This window comes from Centroberyx affinis, unplaced genomic scaffold (assembly GCF_046629955.1).
Source record: "Centroberyx affinis isolate AG114_WGS23_722 - 3 ecotype Tasmania unplaced genomic scaffold, CSIRO-AGI_Caff_v1 ptg001748l_1, whole genome shotgun sequence".
NCBI lineage: Eukaryota > Metazoa > Chordata > Actinopteri > Beryciformes > Berycidae > Centroberyx > Centroberyx affinis.
In genome coordinates, this window is record NW_027280150.1 from 1 (window position 1) to 22102 (window position 22102).

Here is a 22102-nt window from a genome sequence, read left to right on the forward strand (position 1 = left end):
CCACCAAATAACTCATTTTCTTATTGGGCCTCCTATAATTGTGGTGGGTATTGGGTGCATGCAACTCAATTTGTCTTACATATTTGTTGGTAGGATGGTAATAGAGTTGACGGAGCCAAGGGGATGATATGAAAGAACAAGACAAAAAAAAAAGAAAGGAAAAAAAAAACAAAGGGATGAGATAGATCCCTCACTATTTGTTTGATCAGCTTCATCCTCCTTAAGACTGTTGAAGTTTAAACGCCTGGAAAAAAAAATGCCACTTTAATCATCTGTGGGTTGAGGAATGAGAAGAGACTATCATTTTAGAGTAATCAGAAAATGTCTCTCCAGAGTATTACACTTTGTACTGACTGGTAAAATTAATGAGGCTCCCAATGATGTGATTATCTGTCTTGAGGATCATCAATATGTAAAACGCAAATAATTGAGAAATTAAATTAGTGCAGTTTCTTGGAAACTTGAGTTTTGTTGCATTCACCGTTTTACTTTTTGCTATAATCTGCAATAAAAATAAATAAATACAGTGATTCTAAAAACTTTGCACAAAGACAAAAAGCTATAAACCGAGTTAGGTAGACTTTATTAAATTTGCAAACACAATTAGAGCTCATCACTGTAAAGTTGCTCTCCATCCTCATACAGGAAACAACCAGCCACTTATAAAGTAACTGGACCACATGTCAACACAGGCACATAAAGGCGCAGCACTGACCATGAAGCCATTTCACATTGCTAATGTTTGCCTTTTCAGCAGTGTATACAACACAATGACCTATGACTGAATTACACATGGTGGTATTTTGTTATATTATTATATACTCTGTAACGTTTTTACACCGTTTTACCATACAGTAGCCAGAATGTGTCCCTGTTCATCGATAACAAACTTGAGTGGAGAATCAACACAGAATTCACACAGTTTTTCCTTGGAAAGTCAATATTAAAAATAAGTAATGTTTCATATACATTAAGTTCAAGTTCACATAAAATTTAAACATAACAGCAAAGCCTGGATTACAGTTAAAATCAGAAATCATACCTGACATCACAACATGTGTAAGTCCAGTGAACAGTACCTTTTGTTCTTTGACAAAACAGACATTTAATAATTTAGTGACTTAATTGCAGTAAATTCAAAAATATTTTCTTGGTTAAAAAAAAAGAAAAGACAAATAAAGCAAAAAGAAAAAAGTCTAATAAAAAAACAAACTGAACTTCCAATGATTGTTTTTGTGAGTAACCCACAATAGTTGGCAAAAATGTAACAAGGGAGAAAAGACCACTTTCCTAAATGAGCATGCTGCCACTTAAACCATTATCAACTCTGTGTGCCTGTGTGTGTGTGTGTGTGTGTGTGTGTGTGTGTGTGTGTGTGTGTGTGTGTGTGAGTGAGTGTGAGTGTGAGTGTGAGTGTGAGTGTGAGTGTGAGTGTGAGTGTGAGTGTTCATGTGCAAGCACCAGATTCAACAGTGCAAACTGTGCGGGTTTGATGCCGGATGCAATGTGAGGGAACAGTAAGCAGTAAAGTGCATTCAAAGCAGCATGTGTGTACTGTGTGAGTGAGAACAGAAGGGACAGCTGGTTTTCTGTCGGCTGTGGTTTTGTTGTGTGGCTAGCTGCCCATTGCTCACTCCAGGGTAACTGTGAAACAGTCAGGGTCTAAAAGGACCTTGTCCCTGCTCCCTGCTGGGCGCTCCTGTCTGCTGCTACAGTGCCCCACCGTGTTCCCTGTGTTTGATCAGTAATTAAGTGCTCCCTACTAAGGAGTGTAAAACCCCTTTTCTTGCCAACACTTCCAGCAATATGTTGTCATTGTCGAGTTTCAAAACACCTGCAAATCTTAACGAGCGTACCTCAAAAACCAAGGTGCATGACAACAAGATTCTGAATTTATTGCTGTGAAAATTCCAGTTCAACAGGATGGAGGCCGCTGATTATCATGGAAGCAGGACCTCCACTTGGGCCAACTGTGTAAACCCTCAACACACTACGACATGTTAGCTACTAGATATTTCTTTAGTCATTTTTCAATTGCACTTGAATACACTAAACACAAACTAATCTCAGCACTACCGTACATGTAAGACATTTACAAACTGCTATAATTGACTCTTCCCCCAGTGAGAATCATTGCCAACGCTTCATCAGTAACCTGGCAGCCGCCAAGGGCCGTCATGTTGGCTCCTCCAGCCTCAGTTTCCAGCCCGGGTCCCGGTCAGGAGCCGATCTGGCTGTGGGCCGGGCTCCTGGTTGTGGTTGTGGGATGAGCTGGTCTTGAGCCAGGCAGGGAAGAGAGGGCAGGCTCCCTTTAGGAGGAGGCTGGGGTCTCCATGGTGGACAGGATACGCACCACCTCCGCTCGCTGTGTGGGCGAGATGTGCTGGGTCATGTGAACGATGGAATCCATGGCAACCTCTGGATTGGCTTGGACAAGACTGGGAAGAGAGAGGGGGAAACAAGGGAAAGTTGAGAAAATAATACCATAATCATATTTTGAAAACTGGATTGCACATTGGGGGGTGTTGGGTGAGTGGATGGGGGTAATGACAGGTGAAAATTGGTCCAGCAATATAATCATCCGCTACTGCCGAACTGCGTTGCTGAGAAGTGTCACCTGCGAATCTGCTTGAGGATGTGGTCTCTGCGGATGTACTTGATGTTCTCGTCGATGACGGACCTTGCACCCTCTTCTTCAGCTAGTTGCCTCTCCAACCACTCCACCACCTCCTCATTGCTATCCCACAGATAGGCCTGCGTAATGTAGGGGGGGGGGGGGGGGGGGGGGGGGGGGGGGGGGGGGGGGGGGTTGGGGTGCAGAAGAGAGGATGAATCATTTTGAGTGAGATTTAATATATTAAATAAAACTTACAATTCAGACATACACGGTCCTTGACAGAAAACAATCTGTAATTTTTCTTATGACAAATGGACAAATGTCATTAGAAACCGAAAATAGAAAATCATTCGATCAAATGATCACAGTCTCCTGCAGCTCTGCAGTTGCTTTCAGGATATACCGCTTGATTATATATACACACACACACACACACACACACACCAGTCAAATTTTGCAGCATTGGAAAGGGAGAACTGGTGTCAGGACTGGACACCTTTCAATGCTTGTGCAACCTCATAATTTATTAATTTCACCACCCAAGAAAAATATAAATCTCTTTGATATTACTCGTAAATTCTGTGAAACTTCAGATAAAAAATGAATAAAAGTGACAGTGCAATGGATTAAAAAATAAAAGAATTATATATAAATCAACAAAATGGATGAAATAAAATGAATACACAAATAAATAAATAAATAAATAAAAATCACAATTTCTCTCATGAGGAGTGAAAAGAGATTGACAGCCACAAAGTGGGGGCTAGATGTCTTGTTGACTGGACCCGATAGGAAAATTAGTATTCATGAGTGCTGGCATCTCTGATCCCAAACAAAGCCAGGCTTGGGGGGCTTAGCAAAGATTTGGGGGCGGGTGTGGGTTAATGGTCTCATGCCTTTTTATGAACACTCCTGCTTGAGGTCCACAAGAACATTTAATGCCCTTATTAATCATTTTTAATCTGTTTGCTTTTAATTAAGAAACAGCGTGTTGCTCTCCTATCTGCACGTGCCAGGGCTGTGATTAATTGTGGCTTAAGACAGCCAGTCCTGATTGGGATAATATATTAGCTAACAAGAGGGCCACTTCTTAAGAGACCTCAAATGCTGCACTGGCTCCTGTCACCCTGCGGCTCGTCCTCTGGGCCCCAAGTCTGGGCTGCAACGGACAGCACTTATCTCTGAGGGATGTTTATTTTCATTAACTACCATATCAATTCATCTCTATTTAATCAAGATGATTTAATAGGAATGCTTACTACTTATTTATCTGGCATGCCTTGTGGTCGAGGGATGGGAGACTTTTCTTCGGGACAAAAATAACCCTCTGTAATCATTACCAGGAGGCCAGAAGGTGTTTGTGTTTGAACGCATCTACACACTACTTTGAAGCAAAAGTCAACTCATTTAGAGTTCAATATTTTAGCTACCCAATATTGGTATCATATACAGAAAACACAGGTATCATTCACGATAGAAGACTGGATATACTACAGAGATAAGTACATAATAATTGGCTGGGACTGAAACATAAATTACTAATTAAGCCTAATTCCTAGTCCTTGCAAATGCACCACCCTCCTACTCACTGGCTGTTGTTACTTCTCTCTTGAGAAGCTAATTATTTTGCGTACTGCCTAAATCACTCATCAAACATGGCAGATAGTCGTCATTGTGTAATACCAGGGTGTCAAATTTGTGGTGAGCTTGGCTATTTTATTGGTAAGTGTCAATAAGCTCAGTTTAGTCACTCTGTGGGTTAGGGTTAGTTTTCTAGGTTGACACCTGATGCAATTTAAATAATTAACAATCTGCAAGCAGCTACTGCTTTTTAGTCACAGGTAATGTTAGCATTCATACTGATATGGCTGCTCTCTCTTATGCTAGTGTCTGTCCCAAACAGCCTGTTTACAATTTACATGCCTGGTCACCTCCAGAGTCTGATTTTGGCTGTCAACCTGTCAATCAAATATCTGTTGTGAACAGAAATGCTACACCCACAGTTACCATGACAGGCATGACAATGATTTTTTTTGTGAATTGATAGCACTTTAAAGGTGAATTGCCAACAGTACAAACTGAATTTTAAAAAGTCACCAACATGGGTCTTTATGTGTATGCTATGTAATACATTTTGTGACAAATTATAGTTGAACATTAAAAACTACATTCTAAATTCATGTGATGATTGTGGAATAATTCTCACCTTTAACGTGCTGAATAAAGATTGGATACAAATCATTATAACTCATGTTATTATAGTTGTACTGAAAACAGTTTGTCTTCCAGAGACTCAAAGGCCTGGTAACATGGATCATTTCTAGCTGCTTTGAGGTAGCAGAATGCTGGAAGTATCATGGAACTTTGTTGTCTGAGAGACTCTTACAGTTCAGAGTAAAACTAGAAAGAAAATATGGTTTAGGAAACAGCAGGCAAGTTAGGAGGGTAAGGTTACTTGAAGAAATCAAATGGCCTGTCTCCTTTCAAAAAAGATGCAAGTCACCTCATGAATAATCCATACTGGAGGTGTACAAGGAACCAAAAATCATGCATTCATTTGTTTTGGGTCCTGTTGCTTATTACTACACGTGACAAAATATTTATATCTAAATAAAGAGTGGCTGAATGTAGGCCTTGTGTTATATATTATACTTTTGAGATTTGAGATAGCTTTTCTGAATAATAGCAGTTTCTAGTCCCATGCTCATTTTTGTTAAAATGTAGAAAAATACTGATATATTTGCTTGTTGGCAAGTGCTTTCACTTGAGAGGATAAGAGATTTTATGTGATACAAGTACAGACTGAATTGATCTGTGGGGTACTTTTATTTTCTTAACTGTTAATAGCTTAGTTCAAAATGTAGCACATTCTTTGAGATACTAACTATAGTTTTCTACAGTATTCATTCAGAGCCAATGACTACTGCTGGTAGAAAGTGGCCTGAAAAGAGAGCAGCAGGTTTTACCTTCACAGCCCCCTCGGCCTCCACGAACCAGCGGCGCAGCATAGCCTGGATCTGGCCGTCAGTCAGCTCGGTGTTGGCCACTTGGATCTTCCTCTTCACCGTGTCCTCCAGCAGCAGGCGCCGCAGACGCCAGTAGAAGAACTGACGCGATGTTTGCCAATCCAGGATATCCTGAGAAAGACAAAAGAAAATAAACAGATTAATTAACGCTAATTATTACGAGCAGGCAGTGCTGGACCATATTAGAAAGTTTACTGGATATAAAATTTCAGACCAACATTGCCCACAAATTACAATTCCTCATTAACTGTCAATGAAGCAGGTCCATGCTGCACATTTTGCACAGTTGACATCACAGAGTAGAGCCACAATTTTCTGTTTTGAAAAACAGTTGTTTTTTACGAATACTGATTAAGCAATCCCGGGCCATAACAATATATTTAGATTAATAAAAAGATTGATAGGATATGAAATAGTACTCTTAAACGCAAAGGACACTCAATTTAAAGGGCTAGTTCAGGTTTATGAGAAGCCTAGGTATCATATGTGGGAATCATTTTATTTTTGTCGAGCATTTTGTGATACAAGTGTAACTTAGTCTTATATGTGATACAGATGTATAAGTAAATTGAAATGTAGCATATGTAGTAGACTGAAGATCTGAGGAAATAAATTATACAGAGCTGCACCAGCATTAATCCCAGATTCCTCTGCTGATGTACCTGAGAGTTGAACATGTAGAACAGAACGGCTGTCATCTCTTTACAGTTACACTTCCCTACTATGAAAAGACCCTGGCAACCTTCCATCTATGAAACAGCCTTTTGGTCATGTGAGTAAGCGAGTGTGTGTGTGTGTGTGTGTGTGTGTGTGTGTGTGTGTGTGAATGTGTTTGTGTGTGCTTTTATGTGAAAGATAGGCCTGGGATGGCACAGATGAGACGGGGGCTGCCTGAGGCTGTTCTGTGCTTGCTAAGGTGATTGACCAGGGTCATCAGAAGATAATTATGAGGACATGTCCCATAGCCTGGTGAGACTGGAACATTATTCACTAGGCAGGTGCAGCAGCAGCTAGACTGATACTGCCCTCTGGGCCTCGCAGGTTATTCACATACTGCACATTCATAGCACTGCATGTACAAGAGAGATAGCATCAAAAAACATCACACCTTGAAATGTACACACATACTAGAAACGCCATTTCACCACAATGCCTCTGCGGTGTGTTCCGATACCATCTGTTTTTATCATGACAGGATTTTGCATGACACTGTGCTCACCGTGATAACGCCCTTCTCCTGCATGCGGCCTGGGGTGTCGTGGAGGTCTGCGAACTGCACAGCCACCTGGTGGTAGATTGGCAGGAGAAACTCCTCGCGCTCCTTCAGCTTGGTCTCCAGCTCCTTGCGGTCTGTGGGGCTCAGCTCTGGTGTTCCTGTTGGAAACAGTGAACAGCAACAGACAGGAGAGTTAAAAAAAGAAAAAAAAAAGAAAAAAGGAAAAAAAGGGTCGTACCATAAAAGCAGTGGTGTCCAATCATTTGCCATCAAGAGCCGTGTGTATGCAGATTTTCATTCCACCATTACACCAGCTGATTTCACTGAGGAGGAACTAATAAGTAGAATCAGCTGCTGTAGTGTTCACTTGGAATGAAAACCTGCATACTTTTGGTTCTCCATAGCACATGATTGGACATCACTGCTCTAAAAACATACACTTCCCAAGAGTACATGGGAAAGAATTGGTAGTTGATGCTAATGTGAGTGAGTTTTTAATTCTTCAGCTTTGAATGCCATAAAGGCTGCTAGAAGTTCTCTCAATCTATCCTCACACAATAACACTCCTACGTTTGACTGGCCTTTCCTCATAGTCCCATTACCATCAAATCAGGTTCTACATGAGTGTGCAACTCTGAATTAGTTCCTGGTAACAGCATTTTGGTCTTGTGCTCTCCCAAACCCCTGGCTGCTGTCAGCATAGACTGATTTCTGTCAATTCCAATCTGTAAGCCCTCCACCCCTCCCCAGTAATGCTCCATTCCTCCAGTTTGCCCAAAGCCCCAACAAGCCCACACAGCATTGGACCACAGCTCCTCTGAGCCCAGAGGAAAATCAATAGGCTGTGCAGGAGAGACAGGAGAGCTGGTGATTGATCTGAGCGGGCTGTGATTGACATATCTCCCGGGGGAGCGCAGCGAGGATGATACAATCAACCCCAGATAAAGAACAAGAGTGACAGCGCACATGCTCCCACCTGATACATTGCTCCTTCTAACTAAGAGAGGACGGGAGGAACAGAGACACTATATGAGAATGAGGCTGAGAGGACAGAGACACCCATCTAGAACTGGAATGGGAACTGAAAGCTGGAGGACTCACCCAGTCTTTCGGCTAGGCCCGTATAGACAGGGTCCACTCTCCTCATGGTCTTCACCAGGTCCTTCCTCCTAAACTTGATCTCCACTGTTCCTTCAGGCTCCAACACTCCACCTCTGGAGAGAGGAGGGGGTAAAATAAAGATGTAAATGAATGAGGGTGGCTTGTTTAAGACTACTAAATTGGGCCTTGGTTAGTGCGACTCACCGGCTGTCCTTGTCAGCATACATCTCCATGTGGCGGGGGTTGATGGTGGGATCTATGACCACCCAGGAGCCTCCCCTCAGCTCAGCCTGGGGAGGGATATAGACCAGCACCGGCTGCTTGTACTCCCTCAACCCGTCCACAATGTAGGCACCAAACTTCAACACCTGGTCATACATGTCTGAGAAGAGGAATTTCATATTAGGGACTGAATAAATGCAATTCCAGATTGACTGATTTCTAGGGATGAGACGATATTCTTATCTCATGATACGATTCGATACGCAATATGGGATTCATGATTCAATACAACCATGATACAATGTAATAAGCAAAAGTTCAAAGAGATGAGACAAAGTCTGACTGTGTATATTTCTGAGCCACAAAGCTTTCTATCAATGGCACTGGTTTGCTAGAATGTAAATAGCAATTTCAAAATGTCATTACAAAGTGCAAATAATATAATTTGGATGAGAGCTTGCGAAACTGATGAGCAAGCCGTCTCATTTGTGATTACTACAGCAGAATATAATATCGCGATTCATTTTTCTGCCCCACGGTACGTATTGTAACATTTTTGTATTGCGATATATTGAAGTTTGATGTATCGTCCCATCACTACTGATTACCATGGATTCAGAGGTTAGAGGTACCTTTCATTCCTCCAGAAAAGCCCCTCCAGTTGGCAAACACAATGAGAGGTAGGCCCTCTCGGTTCAGGTCCTTGATGGCCTGGGCTGTTTTGAAGGCAGAATCTGGGAACCACACCTGACCTGCTTGTTGGATGATCTAAAAATACAATGCAGGGAGTCACTACCCAGCATCACTACTTGGGTGTGTGTAAAATGTCTAAATGTGTATGTGCCTGTCAAAGCTTGCATATATGTACAGAGAAACCATTACCTTAGCCTCTGAGTCCAAATTGGCTGGATCGGCTGGGATTGACAGCTCCACTGATCTGGTTTCCACAGCAACCACTCCGGTAGGTATCCCTCCGAGCCTGTGGAGAGACGTCAGTCAGCGGCAACATCTATTACATGGCTACATTTTAGAAAGCTCATACCTGTACCTTCAGTGTAAAAAGATTTCTTTCTGACAATATGTCAGTTGAGATAGATGAGGGTTTGATGTGCGGTTTGGACACTTACCTGGCTCTGCCCACCACCACACTCTGGGCCCACGGCTGCATGATCTCCATAAAGGAGCCATGGTCAAAGAAACCACTCTGCCATGAGCCTTTAGGTGCTATATACAGAGAGCAGGGAGAGTAGAGGAACATATAGAGTATAGAAAGAAGTGGGAAGTGAAATGAAAAGAGAAATAGAGTTAATTCTGTGAAGCTCACAAATTATTCACATCACAAAATTAGAAACAGAATTCAAGTCATTTTTCCCCCCGTAAATACATTCTCCCCTTCCATAGCATTCTTAATAATCCACTGCTGTGTTCTCCATGCAGTCAGAGGTTGTGTATTTTTCACCCGGAATCTGTGATCTTGGCAGAGGCCATGATGGATGACTGTATAAGGAGGCTTGCTCAGCTCTTTTGCTGCCTGCAGACTGAGAGAAACATGCTCAGCCTATGAGGTTACCATTCAATTAAGCCTCACCACTCATCACTACTAAAGACATTGACTGGCTTCCAGCATGGTCCCCAATCTATTTGCTGTCCAAAGTTGTAATTACATTGATATGGAACCTGCTCGGTCCTGACCTGCTGTGTAAAACACACAGCATCCATTTTAGTGCTATCTTGATCCTGGCTTTGGAGGCGTGATGTTAGGCTTGGCTGTGTCTCTCTCAATTTCTGTATAAGGACCCTCGTTTTCTAATGGCCTCTCTCTAGTCATGAATTAGCTTAACCCTTGACCCTGGGGATATCTGCCTGAAATGATAACACCTTATACTTATCTCAGAACAAAAAAACAAAACAAAACAAAAAAATACAGGCAAAAATGAAATTTGAGGGGTTTGGCTCTTTACAACTGCTGATATAGCATTTATTTAGATGAAAAAGATTAGTAGAACAAGTGAGCATGGGTGAAACCACATAAATAGTCATTATACTTACATTTACTATACAGTGGTTTATTGTTGAATGAACGTTTTGCATCAGGATCTGATGCAGCTATCCCTTGCTCTATTTTGGGAGAGCATCTATGTTGAGACCTCACTTGGATATGAGAGGAGAAAGGGGGAAAGCACCCATGTCATTGGGGTTATCGAGTGGACATCACCCACTTGGGCTTATCAAGTGGGTAATACCCACTCAACATCATAATGTTTTATTGAATGAGGCCCACAACACCTCTAGAAGTTGTAAAAGTCAGTTCCGGCATCACAGGACCACCCCCCTGTCATCACCATACACAAGCCTGTACCTACAGTTAGGCTTCTAGCAAGCTGCATATTATGGTATAGGCTTGGTTCAAAACGATTTCTCCAGCTACTGAGAATAGGTACTCACTCTGGCTAGGACGTCCAGCTAACATCCAGCGAGGGTCATAGGGAGCCTTGGTGGGAACAAACTCCACTGACCGGTCTATGGGATCCTTGGCATTGAGGATGGGCACTGGACTAGATTTACACTGAAGGGAGGAAACATTACACACTATTACAAACTATTTTTTTTTTTTTCAAAAAATAGCTCAAAACATTAGGAGAAATCGTAAAGGAGATATGTATACACACATCAACCTAATGCATGGTGTATCTTTCTATTAAAACATATTTAAAACTTTACCATGGGCATGTAGGAAAGCCACTGCAACAGAGTGAAGACTCCCTCAAAGTCGTCACATACAGTGCTGTGGGTCACACCATTGTTGTGCATGATCTGGATCCCACCGAGCTGGTTATTTGACGTGTACACTTCTCTGCCCAGCACCTGTGGTGGGGACAACATGAAAGTATGGATTTTCCATTTGGAATAAAAAAAAAAAACAATTGTGAAATTTGCTTTGTTCGAACCACAAATTATCCTAAATATGACTGGGCGACATATCGTATATTGATATTGTGACTAGATATCGTCGTAATATTGTGAAATAACTTAAATGTTCCTTCTTCCTGGTCTTAAAGGCTGTGTTACAGTAAAGTGATACAATTTTATGATAATAATGATCATTACTAATTTACAAAAATATTCTTGCGTGTAAATATCTTGAAAGCAAGAATACTCATCTCCAAAATATTGTCACATTATCGATATCGAGGTATTCGGTCTAAAATATTGTGATACTTGATTTTGTCAGTATCGCCCAGCCCTAATGTGACTATGGCTTATACTGTGGGGATATTCAAGGCTTTACAAGTCTCCTCTCTAGATAATCCTGGCTTCTACTGCAGGCAGCGGAGCTAATCCAGCCTTTATATCGTGCCACCTTGGCTGAGAGTGGAGGGTGTTGTCACCAGGCCTCTGGTCTGGGGAGCTGCGGATCAATAAGATCCCACACACAGACACAGATATGCCGGGGGACAGCGGGGACCCTGCCGCTACATGGCCCCGCTGCCCCGTCAATACTGTTGATCAGCAGCCAGGGATCTCTCTATCACAGCGGTCACAGGGGGCTGGCAGCACCTGCCACTCTCCCCGGGGTTATTTGTAACAGACGGAGTGAATTAACACCTGCCCTTTCTCATCCCACACGCTCTATTCACTCACACGCTATCAACTGAAGATCTGGCTTTACACTGCCTCACATCCTGTTGTTTTGTTGTGTTTATTTTGAAAGACTGCTTGTATTGGTTTATTATGCATCCCCAGGTGTGGGAGAGGCTATTTAAGGATGGCACTGAGGCCACAGAGCTACTTTTGGCATCGAAACTGCTCCTGTGCCAACCTGAACCCATAAAATATCACTCCCAGCCCACCCTCTTTTCTTAAGCAGCCAAGAACAGGTGGCAGGGCCCTGACATGGTTCCATAAAAATCAGAGAGGAGCTCAATCCTTACTCTTAGCTCTCACCTCTTCAGCCATCATTTACTTTCTTTATTACCATTAATGGTTATGTATCTGGCTACAAATCTAGGGCACTCTCCTAAAGCTGTCAGGACAGCCTGCGGCCCCAAGAAACATTGCAGTCACCTTGACATACACAAAACCCCTGTGCCTCCGGCCATTGCCGGCTTCATTAAGATTCTGCAGCAGAGAGAGGAGAAAGGGATATAGGAGGAGGGACAGAGGGAGAGGACAGGGAGGAGGAAAAAGAGGGGGCCAACTGGATGTAACAGCTCACTTGGGTATTTGTGCTAGTAGTTACTATCCAGTCCCCATAAAAATATGAGAGATTTCCAGCAGCTAATGAAATGATGATCTCTGGGTGCCAGCCTCCTGCTCTCCATTAAGTTTCAGTTAATAGCCAAGAAACCACATGACAGGCGAGCAGGAAAAAATTATATCCAGCCTATTTCTCTCCTGTGTTACTCATGAACCCAGTGACATCTCAAAATAGACAAACTCACCATTGATAGTAAACAGTGTGTTCATGCAATACATCTTGAATATGAGCCATCACCTACACACTGTGGACACCTGTCAGTAACCATTACCATGTGCCTATTCTCATGAATAGACCTAAACAGCAGGGCGATTTAAAAAACCATGGTGCCTCCAGCAAAACGCTGCAAATGGGTATGTCATCATTGGTCCATTTGCATGTTTTGTCCTGTTGCGATTTGTCATGTAATTTGAAATGGAGTCGTCTTAATGCACTGACAAGGAGAGAGGGAGACAAGCAAGACAAGAGGAGCCAGTGAAGCGTGCAAGGAGGCACACACACATGCACATACACACACAAAAAAACAATCTGCCTCAGCAAAACTTTTCATTTTGATTAAAAACAAATGATATGGGTGTCCCACGCTGCAGCCTCCGGGATGTCACTCTATTTCTATGCAAATAACAACTTCATGGTTCGCTTTCAATTATTCCACTATGAGTGGCAGGCAGGCCTGTGGCCGGGATCGAAAGGGAATCCTAGTAGAACAGAACAAGGCAGAAGATGGCCTGATCACTGAGCTGGAACAAGCATATAGTGAAACCATAGTACACTATTCTAATTTCTTTTGTTTGATTTAGACATCATTGTGCCCTGGTGTTTGCTAGTTCAGAGTCTGCGGCTTTTGTTTACTTTTGGTCAAATTGGAAAACAGATTTTCCCAGTTGCAAAATTATTACACATGCACACACAGTTCCTTCCCAGATCTTTTAGTCCTTCCTCCCATTATTTGCCACAAAAAGAATGGAATGACCAACTAATGGAGTGAATTCCACATTAAAATGCAGATGCATTAATTGCCTGAATTAAGAGACAATTAATTTAGGGTTACAGAAGAAGGAGCACAGTGCAGAAGCACACAACAACAACATCATGCCTCCAATTTGAAAAACACAGAACAATGAAGAGAGAAGAAAATTGTCTTCATACTGTACTATAAAATAAATGGATTCTACTCTACTGAAAAATAAATTAATTTTATCAATGTAAATAATTCTACCTTGTTGAGAGCTCCAGCTCCAGTAAGGATAATGTGAGAGTTGTCCACCTGAATGGTTCGCTGTCCTAGCCTCACCAGATAGGCCCCAATCCCTATGGCTCGACATGTGACCTATGGGACAAGACCATCTTGTTAAGGATCCAAAGAGATGTAAAGAAACCAAATGTAAGCACAGTTTTCAAACAATTACACAGCCAACTCCAAGTATAGAACAAAACATGATTGCAGAAAGATCACATAAGCGAATAAAGCTCAAGGCGATGCATGTGAGCAAATGTGTGCATGTGTTTTGTGTATGTAAGAGTGGCAGCTTCAGCCTTACCAGGTTCATGGTGATGACCTCATCGTAAGCCAGAGAGGACTCTCCAGCAATCATCCCAGACCCTTTCAGATTCTCCACACCCAGCCCTTCATCCTTCCCTATGATGTCAGTGATCTTGTACCTGCATGACAACACATACATTCATTCAAGTCGGACTGGACCCTCCAATCACTTCACCTTTCACTGTCGCCGCTGCTTTAAATCTTATGGGCTTTATACCGTATAGTCATGCACATTCCACTGATTCTACAGCAGCTTGTAGATTAACCTCCTCATCTCAAAACCAATGAGGTGAGTGTATTAATATTTAGTAAAAAACAACAGACGCACCTAGACTCTCCCTCATCCTCCACGTGTTCGCAGTGCACAGAGTTCAGGGCTGAAACCTTCTTGTAATCCTGAGGTGTAAGGTAGAGGTACTTGAAACCCTGCGAGGGAAAAAAAAAAAGACACTTTAATTTAGAATAGACTGTGATACTGATGCGTAGGATGCTGGTAATACTACATACTATCAGGATACTATGCAAAAGGTAACAAATGTTTTGAGAGGCTATCGTGTGAAGGCAGGCTTAGTTGTAATATTTCTGAGGACATTTGTCTTTTTGAAATACTGACTTTATTGAATTTTAGGTAGCAAAATCTTTCTAAAATGGATGTATCACAACGCGTTGGTGCATTTTCTTCTGCATTTTAACATGAAATAGCCAAGCTTAGTAAAGGCTTTTTAACTTTATACAGAGGAGAGTGCCTTGGATTTTTTTCTTCTTTTTTCCTTTACATATGGACTCCACACATGTCCAATGAGCACCTCCACTGAATGCGTATGAAGCCCACGTAGCATTCCTCTTCTGATCAATACTGGATATATAACATTTTGGAAAGGAAGTCTTCAAATACAGCGTTGCTAGATTGAAACACTGCTGGCTGACCTTATAGGGGTCCACAGGATCCTGCCAGGCCACGTGGAACATGTGTCTGATTTCCTCTGCCAGGCCGATGCGGGCACCGCTGTTGGCTGCAATGTAGATTCGAGGGATGCCGCTCTCTCGTGCCATCTCTGACGCTTGCAGGAACAACACGTCCTCCTGAGGCCCAAACGAGCCTATCTTGTGCGTGATGTCATTACTGATTACAATGATCTCACGTCCCGCTGGATACTCCGGAGTCCGCAGGGTCATCCGCCAAGCCACCATACCAATCTGGATAGACGGGAGAGAGACGCTTTAAAATGATGGATACTGATGAATTTCCATAAATATTGAATTGCATTCGCTGGGAAAAAAATTGGTTTAAATTTTTTATGATTTTGCAGGCATTTCTGCTTGCTCATATGATGTAGTTGGGAGAGAGATGGAAGATGAGATGCTACATGGGTCATGAGCTGGATTCAGACACCAGCATTTTATTTGGATTTTGTATATGTAGAACTACAAGGCATGGGATGTATTTCTCAGTGCACTTTCAATGATGCAGGACGTATTCAAGACTTTGTAGCGAGGTGTCAAAAGCATTCAACAATACAGCCAAAGAAACACAGAGCCACCTACAGAGGGGAAGGGAAATTGCACATTATGAGAGGACGTGAAAGATGACATTCACGTATCAAGTCATCTTTTTGGTTATATTCACAATATGTTCTAAAGGTCTAATCCTCAAATCAGATTGCACCAAACAAGAGCTTTGTTGAAAACAGAAAAAAGATTCTCAGAAAATCACTTCAGCTGTGAGCTATAAAAAACAAAAATTATATTTATATATATATGTGTATACACACTCACCTCGTTGCCCCCTGGCAGTCGGTTCATCTGCACCAGCTGACCTTGGGGGTCCAGCACCAGCTCTGTGAAGGTGAGCAGCTCAGAGGGCAGAGGGCATTTGGGCAAGTGGGCATAGGCATGAGTAGAGTGCCACAGCTTTCTCAGAGCCTGGAACGAGAGAGACAAAAGTCAGAACAACATTAATGAATCAACTTAAATTGGCCGATCAGCATTTACAAGCATTCGCTATTGTCGAGATCTAAGTTATTAGTTGGTGTACCTGTCTGAACATTTCTGGGAAATCATAGACGTAGGTGGTGCCCAGGGACTGAGCCTGGAAGCGTTTGGACTGCAGCAGGTCCTTGGTGACATAGGGGGTGTTGATGAGCATGCCATGTAGCGGACCCTGCTTGTCTCCATATGCCTGGAACATGATCTGGACAAGGAGGGACAGAGAGAGTGTCACTTCACAGATGTACTGAGCTATTTAACAGCCTTGCCATTTAAATTACATAAAGTATGACTATGAAAATAGTGAGAATGATGATTTATGACATAGGGTGCCCCGGGGCATCAGTGATTTCCACTGCTACAACATAAACCAATAGACAAGATGTGATGTAACAATTCCTTGTGCATTAATCCAGGACAAGCATCTATACAGAAGCCCAATTCAGATGTTAAAAAGAATGATGTATTAATCCACAAATGTACTGTAGAGGACATCAAGCTGTGCCTTCATATACCATCAGACAAGCAGCACCATTTACTAACCACTTAATCTAAATGTTGCAGGTTGTGAGTGTGCCTTTTCCACACTGCACCAAATACAGCTGTAGTCACCCACACTACTCTGTGCCTACAATTAGGCTCATCCCTAGGTCCAAACATTATCCAATGAGATGGCTGACCCATCTGGCTGGAAGCAGCCCACTCAGCAGTTCAGAAAACAAATTGTGCCAACAATCAAAGGCTAAAGGAACGTCTGACCCTGGTGGCTTGACACAGCCCTCAGAAGTTCAGAAGTCAAACTATATCAGCAAACAGTAAGCTTAGTTATGCAATACAATTACACTAAGAGCTGAGAACGATGTATGACTACCCATAGCTATATATGATATATCACTCCTGTTTTAGTCATGAGCTAGATTTCCATATTTGGACCCAGCTGGTATCCTTTTGCAACCACAGCAAACATACTACTAACTAACAATATATCAGCAAGCATGCTTCAAACAAATGCTAACTATTCAATGTATCAACATGCTAATAAATCAATATACCAGCGAACACACCACAAATGAACAATCAACAACCGAGCATGCTACAGTCAGGCTACAGTCAGTCATGCTACCCTATTTCACTCAAGTGTACCTACCTTAGTGACTTTGCGCCCCTGTCAGTGGGCTTCCTCCCACTCACTGGCTCCCACTGCTGCCTCGGACAGAGCCTTTACTGCCTGCTTTAAGCTCTGCCAGGGAATGTCTAATTCGTCTAGTGGTGTTACAGTTGATGTTGCTACAAACTCTTGGCAGCAAACCTCCATGAAGCACAGTATCCCTAAGCATTTTTCTTTCATATGACTCATCTACCGCGTCGCCCCATGTGAGGGTGAGCTCCACATGAACACACAATCCGTTGCACCTTTGACCAGAACACGAAGTCTGGCCTTAAGGTAGTGCTTACTATTTCCTACACGATTATCAGCCGTTTCCCCCAATCAATTGCCCTTTGCCAAGCTCTACCTGCCCTTAGCTGGCCTATCCTTTGCCTCCGTCACAGACAAACCAATCTCAATATCCAGGTCTTCATGAACTGTCATAATGTTCTTGGATACCCATTTCCATTTTCAACCCCTTTGAACAAACCTAAAAAATTGAAGAGGAGCATCTCTTAAGCATGAAGTAATGGAATCTCATTATACTAACATAAGAGAAGACCTTTTGGATAAAAAAAAGGAAAATTCAGTCAACATATGTAGCCACTGAAAGACATTTGCCTCACGAGTACAGGGCATGAATAAGTGTCCAATGACCCTTGTAGCTAAGTGTTAATGAATACGGCTGAGGGCAATGCAGCCGGTCCTTGCTCGATCACGTCTAGAAGCTCCAAATAGAAACTAAATTAAACCCCTCTCTCTCACATTCAGTATCAAGGAACTAATAAAGCAACTGGCCAGCAAAAAAAAAGAGAGAAAAAAAAAAGTGAAATGTGTCATGTCGTTATTTCTCTAACAACCAACTGTAATGGGCAATCTTTTCAGAGCTATTCTTTGTTCATTTCTATATATGGACTCTACCAAAGCCCATTAGAGTGATTCAGCATTCACTTACAATTGAATGGGATGGAATATGGATGAAGTTAACTTACCTGATCAGCTGTATGAAGAAATTATTGTTACTAACAGACTTGTCCACCAGACTAGAGGCAATGCAGACAACATACAGGACCTCAGCTCCACTTCAATACATCACAGGGGAAAAATGTTGCTAATATTCTGTTTAACAAAAATGGCAGGCTCTGTTGTTTCACTACAAGAGTGCCTGGTGAATTGCATTCTAGGAGCTGAGGTTTCCAGGGTGAAGCTGCAGCCCCCCGCCTGTGACTGGGTGGTAAGCAGATGTAATGAAAGATGTGTGAGTGCCCCACCTGTCGGTCTTTGGGCCCCACCTGTCCCGTCCGGGAATCGGTGACCTCCTTGTAGAGGCTGATGTCCAGGTAGTAGCCCGACTCATTGGTAAGGAAGAGGCGGATGGGGATCTGCTTTCCCGTGGGCGTCAGGCGGATGTTAATTTTCAGTTCGGCCTGCAGCACACGCAGCTTCCACAGGCGGCTGCCATAACGCATCACCATCGAGCGCACCGACTCCTCAATCTGAACAGTGTGTGGAGAGAGATAAATGAAGACAAGCACATGTTCAACTCATTCATTAATAGTATGAACAGTTGTGCAACAGTGTATCAGAGAAGTGTGTCTAATAATTTCACAAACCTTTGATGGATCCATGATGACTGTGGGGACAAAATTGAGAAAGATGTGATTACAGTCGGTTCGTACGGTGGTGTTGTTGAAGGCCACCTCCAGCTCATCCATGGCTTCCAGCAGCAGACGCTCTGCCTCATTGTGAAGGTACTCAAAGGAGGCCTCCTAGTGAAGGGACAGGGAAAAAACAAATGGTCAGTAGGGGCAGGTGTACTTCTTATGATTTATTTGTTTCATTTATTTGTTTTCAGTACATAAAACCGCAAAAAAAAACTCAAAAGGAAAAGGCACAAAGAACTGTGCAGGAGAATTTAGATGTCAGTAGCTAATAAAAAGGTGACTCCCCCTGAAAACAACTCAAGACAAAAATAATGCTCACTACCCCTCTCACAATCACACCTTTAAGCAACCTGTTCTCACCTTAGTAACCAGATCAGAGTGGCGGATAATGGCTCGCACAAAGAACCGGTAGTCGGTAACCTCCGTGCCCACCTCCACACGGGCAGCGCCAAGGTACAGGTGCATCTTGTGGTTGGCACAGGGGATGGCAGTCAGAGCAAAATTGCGCATGCGGTTGAGCTCCAACTGGAAGGCCAGTGCGGGCTCCAAGTGCCGGTAGATCCTGTCCTCCTCAAACTAGGGACACAGGCAGGACACAGTCACACACACGCAACACGACATCGCAACATCTACAATGAGGTGGCACAAAAAACTTTCCTAAAGGACATTAGACTTTTACAAGTTAGGCTCTCCTGCCATCATCTCATCCATTAACAGAAGCTACAGGAGTGTAGATTGGCAATTTCAGGAGCATTGAGTTGATATAAGAGCAGAAAGATGCCTGTGAGGCATACACTGTATTAAGTAAATGAAATCAAAGGCAATCTCAATCTCAGAAGGTTGCTAATGGGTGTCATTTCTCTTAAATGGGAGACATAATTAAATAGTTCATTACTTTAATGAGTTTTGGTGGTGCCATTGTAGTGAAACTATCAGGGGTAACGGAGAGGAAGAGCCATCACTGATCGTGATAGAGTGATTTTCAGTACCGCCAGGGGGGAGACAAAGTTGTTTCTTATAACCATACCATGGTTTTGAATGGTCTCACAGCCAAAAGAGCGCTTGCTCCAATCTTGAGTTACAACTTGAGATGTGGTCTTTGGGTTGATCTTCAATACTGTCACAATACTCTGGTGTATGAACTTCAGATAGGCATTTCTTTATCTTTACAATAGACCTGTTCATTTCTGCATGGACCAACACAGAGTTCACCATTCAGTAATATCTGAAAGTAAGAGTAAGGATTGACAGGCGGTACATGTTATGTAGACACTCACTTTGTCTCGGGCACGGAATGTGAAGAACTTGGGGAATTCTCTCTGTGTGAAAGGTAAAGAGACAGAGACAGAAAGAACAAAGACAGAGAGAGAAATCAATAACTGCTCCACAACAAACACTTTTTGTTGTGAACATACCAGTTCAAGGTTAAAAATACCAAATCAGCTGGACACGCACAGATCGCATTCTTGAAACATAATCACTGCAGATGAAAATGAGCTGTGATGGGCTCTGGTTGAATTGCTGCACCAGTAAGTATGGAGCATTATGCTGCGATCATCAGGACCTCGTTGTATATTCAGTGGCCCCTGTGCTCCTTTACTGCTGTAGTTTATCTATCAGGGAATCACGGTGTATTCACTCAAACAGCGTGTGCACATAATAATGGTAACAGGCAATATATATATAGCACCACTCGCCACACTAATGAATAAAACATTTCTCCTTTTCACAGAGACATTTGATTCTCTGAATACAGCCTGGTAGTCTTGTTTGACGTTATCAGATGAAGTGTCCCACTTGCCAAAACAATGCCAGACCGATTGTAGATGCGCTCATCAATTCAAAGCCTACATGATAACAAGAGAACGGCAATTGTGCACACACTGCAAACCTCCACAGCCATGATTTGATGCTTTGATTGTGCATCGTATTCACACTAAGAAACATATTTTAGTGTGAGCATGCGGAATGGTTTACAATGTGAGCGGGCCAATTCCAGAGCTACTGAAATGTCTGTGTAACAAGGGCCACATAATGACGGTGTAACAAGGGCCACATAATGACGGTGACACCAATGAGGGTGATTAGCTCTCATCAAACGCTGTTGTCCTGTCAAAAGAAAATCAAAGGCCTATTGTCAACATGATGGCAAAGGGGACAGAACCGGATATTTCCCCAAATCTAATCCTGTCATTATCATCCTCATCTGAAAGCTAGTGGGTGTACTTTTGATAATGGGTCAAACCTGGGTAGAAAAATGTGGTCCTGTACAGCTCAACAATGCCAGGATTAGGGGTTTGATACCTACTGGGGCTAGCCATGCTAAAAATACACGCACTCATGGTACTGCAAGATGACAAACAGAAAAACAAGCCATCTGTCCTCATTCCCATAGTCTTCCTCTACTTACATGAAACCTTTGGTCCACCTCACAGTTGACCTGCTTCCTGAAATCCTGTCATCAAAAACACAGCAAAAGCAAGACATACAGAAAGGGGTACAGAGAGAAAGATAGGATGAGGAGCGCAGGGAATAAAGTTTTGAAAGAGGAAAAAACAGCCAGATTTGAGATGTAAATTATCTTAAATTATGGAAATTACCACAATAATGCCATTCCATACAAAACAAATTAGCAAACACAATTACACAAAAAACAGAGCTTTGGTACATCATTTGAGAAATCTTTGATACATGTTACTCAGATTAAGAGAACTGGTAACAGGCAGGGCAGCAGCTAGTGAGGAAACAGGTCGTTAACTTGGAAAAAATGAAACGGGATCCTCACCTTCTGAGCCACTAGGAAAGTCAGCCTGCGGATGCCATGTTCAAACAGCAGGGATTTCTGGGATTGAAGAGAAACAAAAATGTCAGGATGAGAAGATCTGTCTGAGTCCTCTCGAACCTTTAACCATCTCTGCCGAAAGTAAGAGAAATGGATACCATGTTGTGGACCACTCTAACCTTTGACTGAGTGAACTCCCGGAACATGGCTGCCAGGCCGTCATCATCGATGTCACTGTCAGTCTTTATAGCCACGTTCAGGATATGGATAGGCTCGTCCAGGATACTCTGGGTGACAAAACAAACCCACTCATCATTCCAAGGATCACAGCCATACTGGTAAATGACAATCCTGTGTATAATTATTACTTTTAGAGAGTGTAGTTTGCATTAAATATCTGAATACAAGTCTCTGTTCCTATTTTCACCTTGTTGTCCTCTTCTCCGTACAGGACAGGATTACCTCCCTCTGGGAAGGTGGGGCTTGGGGGAGGCGAGTCAGAGAAGCAGCTCAACACATCCGTAATGTTCCTGTGGAGGT

The 22102-nt window shown here is 42.6% G+C and overlaps 1 protein-coding gene across 4 annotated transcripts in view; it reads right to left on the reverse strand.

Moving 5' to 3' along the window:
- Positions 1 to 571: 571 nt before the first annotated feature.
- acaca (acetyl-CoA carboxylase alpha) overlaps positions 572 to 22102 on the reverse strand; it is a 41110-nt gene continuing 19579 nt past the window's right edge. For 3 of the 4 annotated variants that reach the window (XM_071528987.1, XM_071528986.1, XM_071528985.1), the window contains 25 exons: positions 21990 to 22092; positions 21742 to 21849; positions 21566 to 21622; positions 21191 to 21235; positions 20058 to 20099; positions 19141 to 19356; positions 18730 to 18885; positions 18388 to 18612; positions 16019 to 16174; positions 15760 to 15906; positions 14911 to 15180; positions 14312 to 14409; positions 13982 to 14102; positions 13660 to 13770; positions 10904 to 11047; positions 10628 to 10748; positions 9310 to 9406; positions 9065 to 9161; positions 8815 to 8950; positions 8165 to 8342; positions 7961 to 8073; positions 6863 to 7017; positions 5584 to 5754; positions 2618 to 2754; positions 572 to 2438 (listed from right to left, as the gene is read on the reverse strand). In XM_071528987.1, coding sequence (XP_071385088.1) covers positions 2312 to 2438; positions 2618 to 2754; positions 5584 to 5754; positions 6863 to 7017; positions 7961 to 8073; positions 8165 to 8342; positions 8815 to 8950; positions 9065 to 9161; positions 9310 to 9406; positions 10628 to 10748; positions 10904 to 11047; positions 13660 to 13770; positions 13982 to 14102; positions 14312 to 14409; positions 14911 to 15180; positions 15760 to 15906; positions 16019 to 16174; positions 18388 to 18612; positions 18730 to 18885; positions 19141 to 19356; positions 20058 to 20099; positions 21191 to 21235; positions 21566 to 21622; positions 21742 to 21849; positions 21990 to 22092 — 3331 coding nt within the window. In that variant the 3' untranslated portion in view covers positions 572 to 2311. Of the gene's footprint in view, positions 2439 to 2617; positions 2755 to 5583; positions 5755 to 6862; positions 7018 to 7960; positions 8074 to 8164; positions 8343 to 8814; positions 8951 to 9064; positions 9162 to 9309; positions 9407 to 10231; positions 10334 to 10627; positions 10749 to 10903; positions 11048 to 13659; positions 13771 to 13981; positions 14103 to 14311; positions 14410 to 14910; positions 15181 to 15759; positions 15907 to 16018; positions 16175 to 18387; positions 18613 to 18729; positions 18886 to 19140; positions 19357 to 20057; positions 20100 to 21190; positions 21236 to 21565; positions 21623 to 21741; positions 21850 to 21989; positions 22093 to 22102 lie in introns of all 4 variants that reach the window. The other variant, XM_071528984.1, reaches the window with a different exon arrangement.